The 13,006-nt window shown below is 42.1% G+C and overlaps 1 protein-coding gene across 2 annotated transcripts in view; it reads left to right on the top strand.

Annotated features, from left to right (window-relative positions):
* zgc:158464 (uncharacterized protein LOC791139 homolog) overlaps positions 1 to 13,006 on the top strand; it is a 141,634-nt gene that overhangs the window by 105,204 nt on the left and 23,424 nt on the right. For both annotated transcript variants that reach the window (XM_061746246.1, XM_061746247.1), the window contains one exon: positions 11,800 to 11,946. In XM_061746246.1, coding sequence (XP_061602230.1) covers positions 11,800 to 11,946 — 147 coding nt within the window. The remainder of the gene's footprint in view (positions 1 to 11,799; positions 11,947 to 13,006) is intronic.

Below are 13,006 nucleotides of genomic sequence, written 5' to 3' on the forward strand. Positions count from 1 at the left end.
GGAGCTTATGGTTCTTTAATGAACGTTCATGGGCTTAACCACCCAGAAATCTGAGACTCAACATTAATGCCCTAAAATAAATAATTGATTTAGTTACAGTCCTGTGGTGGTGGTAGATTGCACGAAGGTTAGAGCCAGCTGTTTTGTGGGTGCCACGGTTCTGTGTCTCTCTGCTTCCCTGATCCGATTTCTCCCAGTGCTGTCCGTCAACGTGCAGCTCGTGTCTCGTCCTCCCGACCTGCGCTGCACAAAACCCTGCTGATAACCCGCCTGACAGCGGTCTTTCATGAGCCTCAAATGTGTCCTGCCATCTTCCATTGAGTGCTGCCACTGGTCTTATCTTCATTCACACACATTGGCCACACACAACAGCACTGTAACTCTTCCTCAACGTGGAGAAGCAGCGCTCCGCCAGCTCAGCCTCCATGGAAGCGTTTTCCGGCCGCCTGTCAGTAACCAATCTCTCTCTTCTCTCTATGTGGAAAAGCAGCAAAAAAGGGTCTTGCTGTCATTTCATCTCCGTCACCAATTTTCTGGGCCACTTTCCTTTTTAACGCACAATCTTTCAAAACAGGTCTGTGCTTTGAAAAAGAGCCGGACCGTATAATGAGATAGATGCAGTATGCAGAGAGTTATGAGGTGGCATTTGGTTTGCCCCGGAGCGTTACACTGTTGTTATCTGTAATGATTAAAGTGCCAATGAAACAAACACGTCTTCAGAAGACTCTGATTTTTAATGTGCGGCATAAACATCACAAAATGCAGACTTGTTGTGAATATGCACACAATTAGCCGACCAAATTAAGCAGAAATGAATTAAATGCCAGTGGTGTAAGTGAGCATAGCTGGTGATTTATGGTGCTACACTGTTGTGATGAAGTGCCATGAGCTAATCAAATGCTCAAGTAAACAAATGCATGGCTTTGAAAACACATCTGCTCCTGGAAGAACAAAGAGACGGTAATTACACAATAAAAGGAAAGCTTTGCCCATTTTTTTTAAAACCCTTCACTTTTTGTTTTTAGTTAGATTTTTTTGGTAGAACTACAATGTTAAGTAAGATAACCAATAAGCTCCATAACCTTATAATTTACTTGCATTGAGACGATAATCCATACATAAAAAGCTGTGTTTTGTCCGTCTTTCCATCCGGCCGTTATTCCACCCGCAGCAGTAACCACAGGTAAATGACACAATGCTGCACAGCAAAAAAAACGCGAGCAGAACTAAATACATTTGATGAAATTTATGTCTTAACATTCACACCAACGATATTGAGCTCTCTTGATTCTGAAATGTAAGTCCAATGTATTAAGCACATCAATAACCTCAAACTCGACTAAAATTCATCAAAATCTGGAGTTGAAATTGAAAGTGTTGAGTTGAAATATGGCCACTTCTGGTTGAAATGGCCATTTTGAATTCTGAAAATGTCAGAAATGGATTCAGCATCATCAATAACCCCCAAAACCACTCCAATATTGTCCAAATTGGCCAAGCAATTGCTGAAATATTGTCCATATATGTGAGTATGATAATTGTTGCTAATTATGCTAATTGCCCAACATATACAAGTTAGCATCCACCAGTTTCTAAATGCTGGGGACTGTACTGTACATTTCTAACATAAAACTTTGTGGTACTCAACATTTCCGGGTTCACAATAGGGCTCTTTAGGCTGGCAAATAGACTATTAGCAAACATTACCCCACAAAGCTGATTTCAGATTTCTCTACTCATGTTCCTTACATGGCTAGTTTTGTACCGTCAACTTGAGCGACAGGTGTTTTGTCAATTCAGAATCATTAATGGCCCTCTGTCCCGTGTCAGCAGGATGAGTTGTTCACTTGTTTGGATTGGTGATTGTGCAGATTGCAGATGTCGTACTGATCCTGACACAAGATAGATGTCGACAAAAATGTTTTGGCCTTTATGCGCTTCTTAAGAAACAGTGATTTGCTTATTCCCTCTACTTCATTAAAACAGGAAATACATACATACAAACACAGACACTTGGTTGAATAATGCTGCATTCAAAGATGAATTTGAACAAAAAAACAACTCTTTTTAAACTGAAATAATTGTCTGTACATACGATAACGAAAATTAAAAATTAGGCATTTTAGACTGAAATGAACTATCCACGAAACTGATCAACCTCCATCAGCCAATACATTTGAAGAAAGATTTATTTTAACACCATGTGTGCATGTTTCACTCCCAAGTACTCCTAAATCACAATTATTTTTTTTTCAACTGCATTGAAAACAAAGCTGCAAGGTTTAAAGATGCACTCACCCATGTGGCATCGTGGGATTTCCAGCAAATGACAGTCATGGGACTGAAAATACTTTTAAATGCATTAAAAGGTGATGGATTAAAACATTAAAAATATTATAGAATAAACACCTGTCCTTAAATCTCTTTTTCTTAATTTTCACACTGCTCAATACTAGCATTCAGTGTGTGCAACCAAGCGAGCCAGAGCCATATTCAGCCAAATCATCTCCTCATCCCCACAGTGAAGCTGCAGAGTGCAGGCAGCCTTCTGCTCCCCAAACAATTACACGCTAATCTGCAATGTGAAATGAGTATTAGGTTTTTAATCTCATAGGAAGATAGTCCCTTACTTTACCACAAAGTAGAGGAAGTCATATTACCTTGCAGAGTGTTTGACCTTCCGTCTCTGCTTCACCAATACCCTGCAACTGTTCATCAGGATGGATATTAACCAGTGCCCCCGCACCCCCCACCCTTCAGCCACCTTTCTCTAGATTATTCCCCTGACACCGCCGGCCCAGATATTTAATTGCTTGTCATTTTGAATATTCTCAGTTTTCCCTCTTCATCTAGCTCGCAGACATTGCTTCTCATTATAACGTCCTGGACCACCACGGTACTGCGTTTCCTTGCTGGGAGGAAAACGTATAGATCCATAACACTGTGTTTATGCTTCCATTGAGACCCAGCCTTTGTGCCTGCAGACTGCGGCAATGTCTAGTTAGTGGCGTTCTCTTTATGTTCCCCAGCTGTGGTAAGAATTAATTAACTCTTTTTATATGAGGATTGCCACTCCCCTTTAATACACTAGTCTACAGTTGGATATCTTTAAATAACTTAAAGTTTGTAGCATTCACTGCTGGAGATAAATAACTTGCTCTGATCAAATCAATGGCAAGAATCACAAAAAGAAAAATGTATTCAAACAAAAATCATTCTTTAAGAATAGGTTTCTCCACATGAACATCTATTGGCATACACACAAAGAATAATTATGTGGCTTACATCAGCTAATTCACTCTCGTCTTCATGCACACCCCCCACATTCAAATAAAGTTGTACTCGCCCTTACGTGACTGATGAGGATGAGTAACAGTATAGCTGTCACATCAGTTGTGTCTGCAGTGCAGTGCTTAAATCACCAAGTAAGTAAGTGAGTATCTCATGGCAACCTTTTTTAATGAATATGTTTAAATCAGATAAAGATTGAGCTATGGTGTGTTAATTTAATTAAATGAGGTACTTAGCATGATCATTCAGTATTTCTCTCTTGGAGCCTAAAGTAACTGTCACTTGTCATATAATTCTGTATAGAAATGTTAAAAATGCTAAAAGGGTAGCAGCTGGGCCGATGATTACACACGTGGACAAATTTACTGGTAGCGTTCCATTTAAGAAAGGAAAACCCCACAATGGTCGCTGAAACCACTTGTAACTTACAAAAGTAACAATAAGTAATCATTTATTTAGAATTGGCTAATGAAATTAGTGATTTTTTTGAATCGTGGTTCAACAGAATTATTTAAAAAACAAACTAATGAAACTGACCTTGAGAAATTAGTTTCCACCCTGATAAAATATTGCAGATAGTTGGACCATAGTGAAAATTATAGATAATCATGTTGACGGTAAAGGCTATGAAATCGTCTCCAAGCAGCTTGATGTTCCTGATTACAATTACAAATTTCAAAAGATTAGGGTCCGTTAGACTGTAGCCAACCTTTCTTTGATGTATCTGGAAGAGTAAAATTGATGACGGATTGAAAAGACAGATAAAATGAATTGTAACCAAAGAGTCCAGGAAAACATTCCAAAGGAGATTCAAGGTGAGCTCCAAGGTCAAGGTGGATTAGAATCAGATCTCACTATCCATCATTACTGACCATCAATTTTTGAGTGAAAGTGGATGACCGAGGAGGACTCCACTGTTGAAATCAAATCATAACAATTGCAGACTGCATTTCGTCAGAATGCATATCGACAAACCACAAAGTTTCTGGGAGAATGTCCTTTGGACAGATGAGATCAACATTTGGCAAGTGGCATCAGCTCCATGTTGTGCGTGAAGCAAAAGAAGACTGTAGCTACTGTGAAACACGGAAGAGGCTCAATTATGTTCTGGGGCTGCTTTGCTGCGTCTGGTACAGGGTTTCTTGAATCTGTGCAGGTACAATTAAATCTCAAGGCTGTCAACACATTCTGGAGCGAAACTTGCTGCCATAATTCAAAAGCAATGCCTTGCCTCATTAGTCAGTTTTCAGTCAATATGTTTTTTTTAAGACCTTGTCACTTTCAAGTTATTCTGGCAACATTGTGGGTTTTTCCTCTTTTTAATTGAAGAGTACTAACAAATATTAGTATATAGTAATATTGAACAACTTTACTTTTTTTTCACCCATTTAAGTAATATCTCAGCACCATGGACAGTGACAATATTATGTTTTTAATGGCACTGGCATTACTTAAAGAACTCTTTTGAAATCTATCTAGAAATCCATTTTAAAACCACTGATAACACAACCAGTGGAGGAACATGTTTGAGGTTTCCAAAGCTACTACTTCCTGACCACATTTATTTATTAGTTTTAGCTTCTGGCACTGGCTGTCTTGGATAGGGAAGAAAACTTTCCCTCTCCATCTCATTAAGTATTCACAGCTATTTAGCAAGTGGCCTTATGTTAGAAACAGATGTGCAGCTGCAAGAGTGCTCAATTTAGCCTAGTGTCTCAACTGAACACAAGCTGTACATTACCTTGGCAACAAATCCTTTGGCAATTTCCAATGCATGGGTGGATTGCTTCGAGCTACATGTCAGTGACAGATTATATCTACATGGGTGTTTATCTTAATATTGAGACCCAAGGTCAGAATAAAAGAGTGTATGCTGCTGCACCCAGTCGGATATCATCTGCAGCTTGCACTTTCAAACACAAGGTTGGGTTATTTGGGCTACAGTGTGTCATACACCATTCCGGGAATTGGATTGTCATTATCAGAATCAGAATCAGAAATACGTTTATTACCAAGTTTGTTAAACACACACAAGGAATTTGGTGTGGTGATTGGTGCAATACAAAGAGCAAATATATAATGAAAAGAGAAAATATACAACATGAGGTTTTAAAGTGCCGGATGTGAGTCTGTGCAAAAGTGACCTAGGATGTTCGTTAATGTAACGCATAAGGTCAGGATTGGAGTCTGTTCTGTCCTCAATGCGTCTGTTGCATGTATTGACAGGCAGCTAAACACTCGACTCCAAGCAAGACTCTGGGTTTTCTCTTTCCACAGGTTTATTGCAGAAGCAAAGTGTGAAACTACAAAGAAAAATTAAAACTGCAAGCAGCGATGAACGGGCCCTCGCACTCACAGCCACCGCCCCCATAAGCATATCAGAAATGACACACCCACGACTTCCTATGTCAAACCATTCAAAAGTTATAGCAGAAAAAAGGGACAACCAATCAGAATAAGGGGCGGGGCTAATTTTCACCAATTATGGTCAAGGACTCTATTCCGAGTCCCATGACACCACCCACGACTCTGTATGTCAAACCATTCAAAAGTTATGGCAGAGAAAAGTATTCTAGGGGGCGCTGTTGAGCCGTTAGGCCACGCCCATTAATGCAAACCATGAAATATCAAATTTATTGCCAGGCCTGGCTTGCATGCAAAATTTGGTGCCTTTTGGGGAACTATCAAATACGGACCAATCAGATGAAGGGGGGGCGCGCTTTTTGCCGTCTAGCGTCGCCACGTTAACACTTTTGAAAGAGAAAAGTAATGCGTGTAGTCGCAGGATGTAGATGCACATTTTGATGTATAACACACCTGGGTGCACGTTACGGTTCGGGCCGTATTAATTCTCGAAGGAATGGCTCATATTGCTCCAAAATTACGCGATTAATTCAGAATGTTCAAAATGGCCGACTTCCTGTTCGGTTTCGGCCATGGCGCCAAGAGACTTTTCTTTAAGTTGCGACATGATACAGGTGTGTACCGATTTTCGTTCATGTACGTCAAACCGTATTATGGGGCTTGAGGCAACCGGTTCGGGCCGTATTAACTGCCGAAGGAATGGCATAAATTGCGCCAAAGTGACACGATTAATTCAAAATGGCTGACATCCTGTTCGGTTTCGGCCATGGCTCCAAGAGACTTTTCTTTAAGTTGTCCCATGATACAGGTGTGTACCGATTTTCGTGCATGTACGTAAAACCGTATTGTGGGGCTTGAGTCACAAAGTTTTCCGGGGGGCGCTGTTGAGCCATTTTGCCACGCCCATTAATGCAAACCATTAAATATCAAATTTTTCGCCAGGCCTGACTTGCATGCAAAATTTGGTGACTTTTTGGGCACATTTAGGGGGGCAAAAAGGCCCTCCTTTTGTCAGAAGAAAAAGAAAAAGAAAAATTAAAGCTGCAAGCAGCGATGAACGGGCCCTCGCACTCACGGCCACCGCCCCCCTTAAGCATATCAGAAACGACACCACCCACGACTTCCTATGTCAAACCATTCAGAAGTTATAGCAGAAAATCGGGACAACCAATCAGAAGAAGGGGCGGGGCTAATTCAGGCCAATGAAGGTCAAGGACTTCATAAAGAATCTGATGACACCACCCACGACTCTCTATGTTAAACCATTCCAAAGTTATAGCAGAAAATCGGGACAACCAATCAGAAGAGGGGGCGGGGCTAATTAAGGCCAACGAAGCTTAAGGACTCATTACAGAGTCCCATGACACCACCCACAACTTCCTATGTCAAACCATTCAAAAGTTATGGCAGATAAAAGTATTCTAGGGGGCGCTGTTGAGCCGTTAGGCCACGCTCATTAATGCAGACCATGAAATATCAAATTTATCGCCAACTCTGGCTTGCATGCAAAATTTGGTGACTTTTGGAGAACTATCAAATATGGACCAATCACATGAAGGGGGGGCGCGCCTTTTGGCGTCTAGCGTCGCCACGGTAACAGTTTTGAAAGAGAAAAGTAATGCGTGGTGTCGCAGGACGTAGACGCACATTTTGATGTATATCACACCTGGGTGCACGTTACGGTTCGGGCTGAATTAACTGCCGAAGGAATGGCATAACTTTCGCCAAAATGACACAATTTATTCAAAATGGCAGACATCCTGTTTGGTTTCGGCCATGGCTCCAAGAGACTTTTCTTTAAGTTGTGCCATGATACAGTTGTGTAGCGATTTTCGTGCATGTACGTCAAACCGTATTGTGGGGCTTGAGGCACAAAGTTTTCCGGGGGGCGCTGTTGAGCCATTTTGCCACGCCCATTAATGCAAACCATGAAATATCAAATTTATCGCCAGGCTTGGCTTGCATGCCAAATTTGGTGCCTTTTGGGGAACTATCAAATATGGACCAATCAGATGAAGGGGGGGTGCGCTTGTTGGCGTCTACCGTCGCCACGGTAACACTTTTGAAAGAGAAAAGTAATGCGTGTAGTCGCAGGATGGAGACGCACATTTTGATGTATAACACACCTGGGTTCACGATACGGTTCGGGCTGAATTAACTCTCGAAGGAATGGCATAAATTGCGCCAAAGTGACACGATTAATTCAAAATGGCCGACTTCCTGTTAGGTTTCGGGCATGACGCCAAGAGACTTTTCTTTAAGTTGTCCCATGATACAGGTGTGTACCGATTTTCGTGCATGTACGTCAAACCGTATCGTGGGGCTTGAGGCACAAAGTTTTCAAGGGGGCGCTGTTGAGCCATTTTACCACGCCCATTAATGCAAACCATTAAATATCAAATTTTTCGCCAGGCCTGACTTGGGTGCAAAATTTGGTGACTTTTTGGGCATGTTAAGGGGGGCAAAAAGGCCATCACTTTGTCAGAAGAAAAAAAAAAATAATAATAATAAAAATTCCTGCAAATACAATAGGGCCTTCGCACTGCAAGTGCTCGGGCCCTAAAAATTCCTACAGATACAATAGGGCCTTCGCACTGAAGGTGCTCGGGCCCTAATAAATGACATAATTATGAATATAAAGTTGCCACTTAAGCATAAACATATGATGGCAAAATACAGACAAATGTATGAATACATACCGACGATGCAACTCAAACAAGCTGTAAGCTGTAGTCGCCAACACTCACTGGAACCTGACATGTGCTCTAGTTGTTACAGACTCTACTTCCTGGATAAAGTTTTCAACATTTGACAAAACATTTAGCTGCAATCCCAACATTAGCCAGTAGGAGGCAGTACTGTGACTTTTTAATGTATCATTCAAGGAAAACATCATCTTTAAGTTAATGTAACGTAGAGTGGGGTGGGGGGGCAGTGATTCAGTTAAAACGTGATTCTGAATTTTGTAATTAGGGCCCGAGCACCTTCAGTGCGAAGGCCCTATTGTATCTGTAGGAATTTTTTTTTCTTTTTTCTTTTTTCTTTCTTTCTTCTGACGAAAGGAAGGCCTTTTTGCCCCCCTAAACGTGCCCAAAAAGTCACCAAATTTTGCATGCAAGTCAGGCCTGGCGAAAAATTTGATATTTAATGGTTTACATTAATGGGCGTGGCAAAATGGCTCAACAGCGCCCCCCGGAAAACTTTGTGCCTCAAGCCCCACAATACGGTTTGACGTACATGCACGAAAATCGCTACACACCTGTATCAGTACACAACTTAAAGAAAAGTCTCTTGGCGACATGGCCGAAACCAAACAGGAAGTCAGCCATTTTGAATTAATCGTTTCACTTTGGCGCAATTTATGCCATTCCTTCGGCAGTTAATACGGCCCGAACCGTAATGTGCCCCCAAGTGTGTTATACATCAAAATGTCCGTCTCCATCCTGCGACAACACGCATTACTTTTCTCTTTCAAAAGCGTAACCCTGGCGACGCTAGACGCCAAAAAGCGCGCCCACCCTTCATCTGGTTGGTGCAGACAGAAAAAACTTTGTGCCTCAAGCCCCATAATACGGTTTGACGTACATGAACGAAAATCGGTACACACCTGTATCATGTCGCAACTTAAAGAAAAGTCTCTTGGCGCCATGGCCGAAACCGAACAGGAAGTCGGCCATTTTGAACATTCTGAATTAATTGCGTAATTTTGGAGCAATATGAGCCATTCCTTCGAGAATTAATACGGCCCGAACCGTAACGTGCACCCAGGTGTGTTATACATCAAAATGTGCGTCTCTATCCTGCGACTACGCGCATTACTTTTCTCTTTCAAAAGTGTTACCCTGGCGACACTAGACGCCAAAAAGCGCGCCCCCCCTTCATCTGATTGGTCCATATTTGATAGTTCCCCAAAAGTCACCAAATTTTGCATGCAAGGCAGGCCTGGCGATAAATTTGATATTTCATGGTTTGTATTAATGGGTGTGGCAAAATGGCTCAACAGCGCCCCCCGGAAAACTTTGTGCCTCAAGCCCCACGATACGGTTTGACGTACATGCACGAAAATCGGTACACACCTGTATCATGTCGCAACTTAAAGAAAAGTCTCTTGGCGCCATGGCCGAAACTGAACAGGGTGTCGGCCATTTTGAATAAATTGTGTCAATTTGGCGAAATTTATGCCATTCCTTCGGCAGTTAATTCAGCCCGAACCGTAATGTGCACCCAGGTGTGTTATACATCAAAATGTGCGTCTACATCCTGCGACTACACGCATTACTTTTCTCTTTCAAAAGTGTTACCGTGGCGACGCTAGACGCGAAAAAGCGCGCCCACCCTTCATCTGGTTGGTTCAGACAGAAAAAACTTTGCGCCTCAAGCCCCATAATACGGTTTGACGTACATGAACGAAAATCGGTACACACTTGTATCATGTCGCAACTTAAAGAAAAGTCTCTTGGCGCCATGGCCGAAACCGAACAGGAAGTCGGCCATTTTGAACATTCTGAATTAATCGCGTAATTTTGGAGCAATATGAGCCATTCCTTCGAGAATTAATACGGCCCGAACCGTAACGTGCACCCAGGTGTGTTATACATCAAAATGTGCGTCTCCATCCTGCGACTACGCGCATTACTTTTCTTTTTCAAAAGTGTTACCGTGGCTACACTAGACGCCAAAAAGCGCGCCCCCCTTCATCTGATTGGTCCATATTTGATAGTTCCCCAAAAGTCACCAAATTTCGCATGCAAGCCAGGCCTGGCGATAAATTTGATATTTCATGGTTTGTATTAATGGGCGTGGCAAAATGGCTCAACAGCGCCCCCCGGTAAACTTTGAGCCTCAAGCCCCACAACACGGTTCGACGTACATGCACGAAAATCGGTACACACCTGTATCATGTCGCAACTTAAAGAAAAGTCTCTTGGCGCCATGGCCAAAACCGAACAGGAAGTCTGCCATTTTGAATTAATTGTGTAATTTTCGTGCAATTTATGCCATTCTTTCGGCAATTAATACGGCCCGAACCGTAACGTGCACCCAGGAGTGTTATACATCAAAATGTGCGTCTTCATCTTGCGACTACGCGCATTACTTTTCTCTTTCAAAAGTGTTACCGTGGCGACGCTAGACGCCAAAAAGCGTGCCCCCCTTCATCTGATTGGTCCATATTTGATAGTTCTCCAAAAGTCAACAAATTTTGCATGCAAGCCAGGCTTGGGGATAAATTTGATATTTCATGGTTTGCATTAATGGGCGTGGCCTAACGGCTCAACAGCGCCCCCTAGGATACTTTTCTCTGCCATAACTTTTGAATGGTTTGACATAAAGAGTCGTGGGTGGTGTCATGGGACTCGGTATTGAGTCCTTAAGCATAATTGGTGAAAATTAGCCCCGCCCCTTCTTCGGATTGGTTGTCCCGATTTTCTGCTATAACTTTTGAATGGTTTGACATAGAGAGTCGTGGGTGGTATCATCAGATTCTGTATTGAGTCCTTGAGCTTCTTTAGCCTGAATTAGCCCCGCCCCTTCTTCTGATTGGTTGTCCCTTTTTTCTGCTATATCTTTTGAATGGTTTGACATAGAGAGTCGTGGGTGGTGTCATTTCTGATATGCTTATGGGGGGCGGTGGCCGTGAGTGCGAGGGCCCGTTCATCGCTGCTTGCAGCTTTAATTTCATCTTTCTATTTTTTCCGTCAACATACTAAATTACTTTCAGGTTAGGTCAGTCTGGGCTTTAGATTATTACTCTAGAGCCAATGGAGAGGCAGTATGCTGAAATAATTAACCTGGATGTAACTTGACCTCCCAGAAATGTTTGTTTTTAGCTCAGAAATTGATTCAAAGTGGAACAAGTAATAAACTCTTGCCTCGCTTATAGAGCTAACCTCACTTCTTTTTCAGCCTTGTTGTGTCCCTTCCTTCTCCTGTCCAAAAATTGCTACTGGTTCTTCAATCATAAACCTGCTTTCAATCACAACACAGCCATCTTCTGCTCCTGCCTGCAGTGTTTCTCACTTTTTGTACCTTTTCTCTCTTTTTCCTGTTTTTTTCTATCACCACTATCTTCCCCTCACTCCTTCTGCTGTTGTCCTGTTGCTCTTCTCCCTTATCCTCCATCTCTCCCTTTTATGGCACTTGCAGTAGAGATTAAAGTGATCAAGAACCTACCATGGCCTCCTCCTGTTGGCCAGCTCAACACCAGCCCTCCGCTCACGGAGGAGCTGGAGTCTCCTTCCCCGACAGTTCAGCCTCCGCCCGGACAGACGAGCTGTGACCGGCACCACCATGGTGGGTGTTGGTGTCCACACTGTCTGGTGTCTTCATTAACTGCCATACCTCAGTCCCAACTGCATCCATTTACGTATCGATCTGTAGAATCTTCCATTTATCCATCCATCCATCCATCCATCCATCCATCCATCCATTTTTTTTTCATTTCTTTTAATTTATTCCATTCATGGTATATATTCTTAATAATGTTGTACAAAATTCCATGAAGTACACATTATCACCATGAAAGAAAAGGAGCAGGAAGAAGAAAACTTATGATACCTGCCCCTCTCTGTTAATACAATTACGTTGACTTACCGAACACCAATCTATCTATACACATATTTATAACAAGAAAACAAATAAAAATACCACTCTTCTATCTATTTTTTTCTCTTTCTCCTTCTTCTTTTTTGTAGGCACTTATCTTTTCTTTTTTAAACATTTTCTTAAGCTGATACAAACTTGTGCAACTTTTCAGTTCCTTGCTTTGTCCATGCCATAATTTTACACCTGTAACAGAAATACACATTTGTTTTATGTTTAGCCTTGCAAAAGTATGTTTGAAATCAAGTTTAAGTCTGATCCATCTAAATCCATCCATCCACCCATCAATATTTGACTAAGGAACAGCTTGAGCAGTTCTATTCAGTTTATTTTTATAGCACTGATTTCCAGCAGATTTCCTCTCAGGGTATTTTACAGATAAAGAAGACTAGTTAGAGTCAAGTCAAATAAAAAATTAAAAGGGACCTATTATGAAAAACATGTTTTTTCTTGCTTTAACATATATAAAGTGGTTTCCCCTTAGCCTGCCAACTCAGAGAAGGAGGAAAGCAACCAGATTCTGCAGTGTCTGTACAGCCGCCCGGATGAGCCGTCCAGTGTGATGTGGCTTCTACGAGCCGTTCCGATTCTGCTCCCGTCGTTACGTAACGGAAATGCGATATACATAGGTTGGCCTCCGATGCGTGAAACCACGCCCACAACTAACTCCGCCGGCCGGAGCTTCCGCCATTTTTTCGTAGCGGTGTATCGCGTCATTCAGGCAGCCAATCAGCACAGAGCCTCATTATCA

The sequence above is a fragment of the Cololabis saira genome, chromosome 2 (assembly GCF_033807715.1).
Source record: "Cololabis saira isolate AMF1-May2022 chromosome 2, fColSai1.1, whole genome shotgun sequence".
Lineage (NCBI taxonomy): Eukaryota > Metazoa > Chordata > Actinopteri > Beloniformes > Belonidae > Cololabis > Cololabis saira.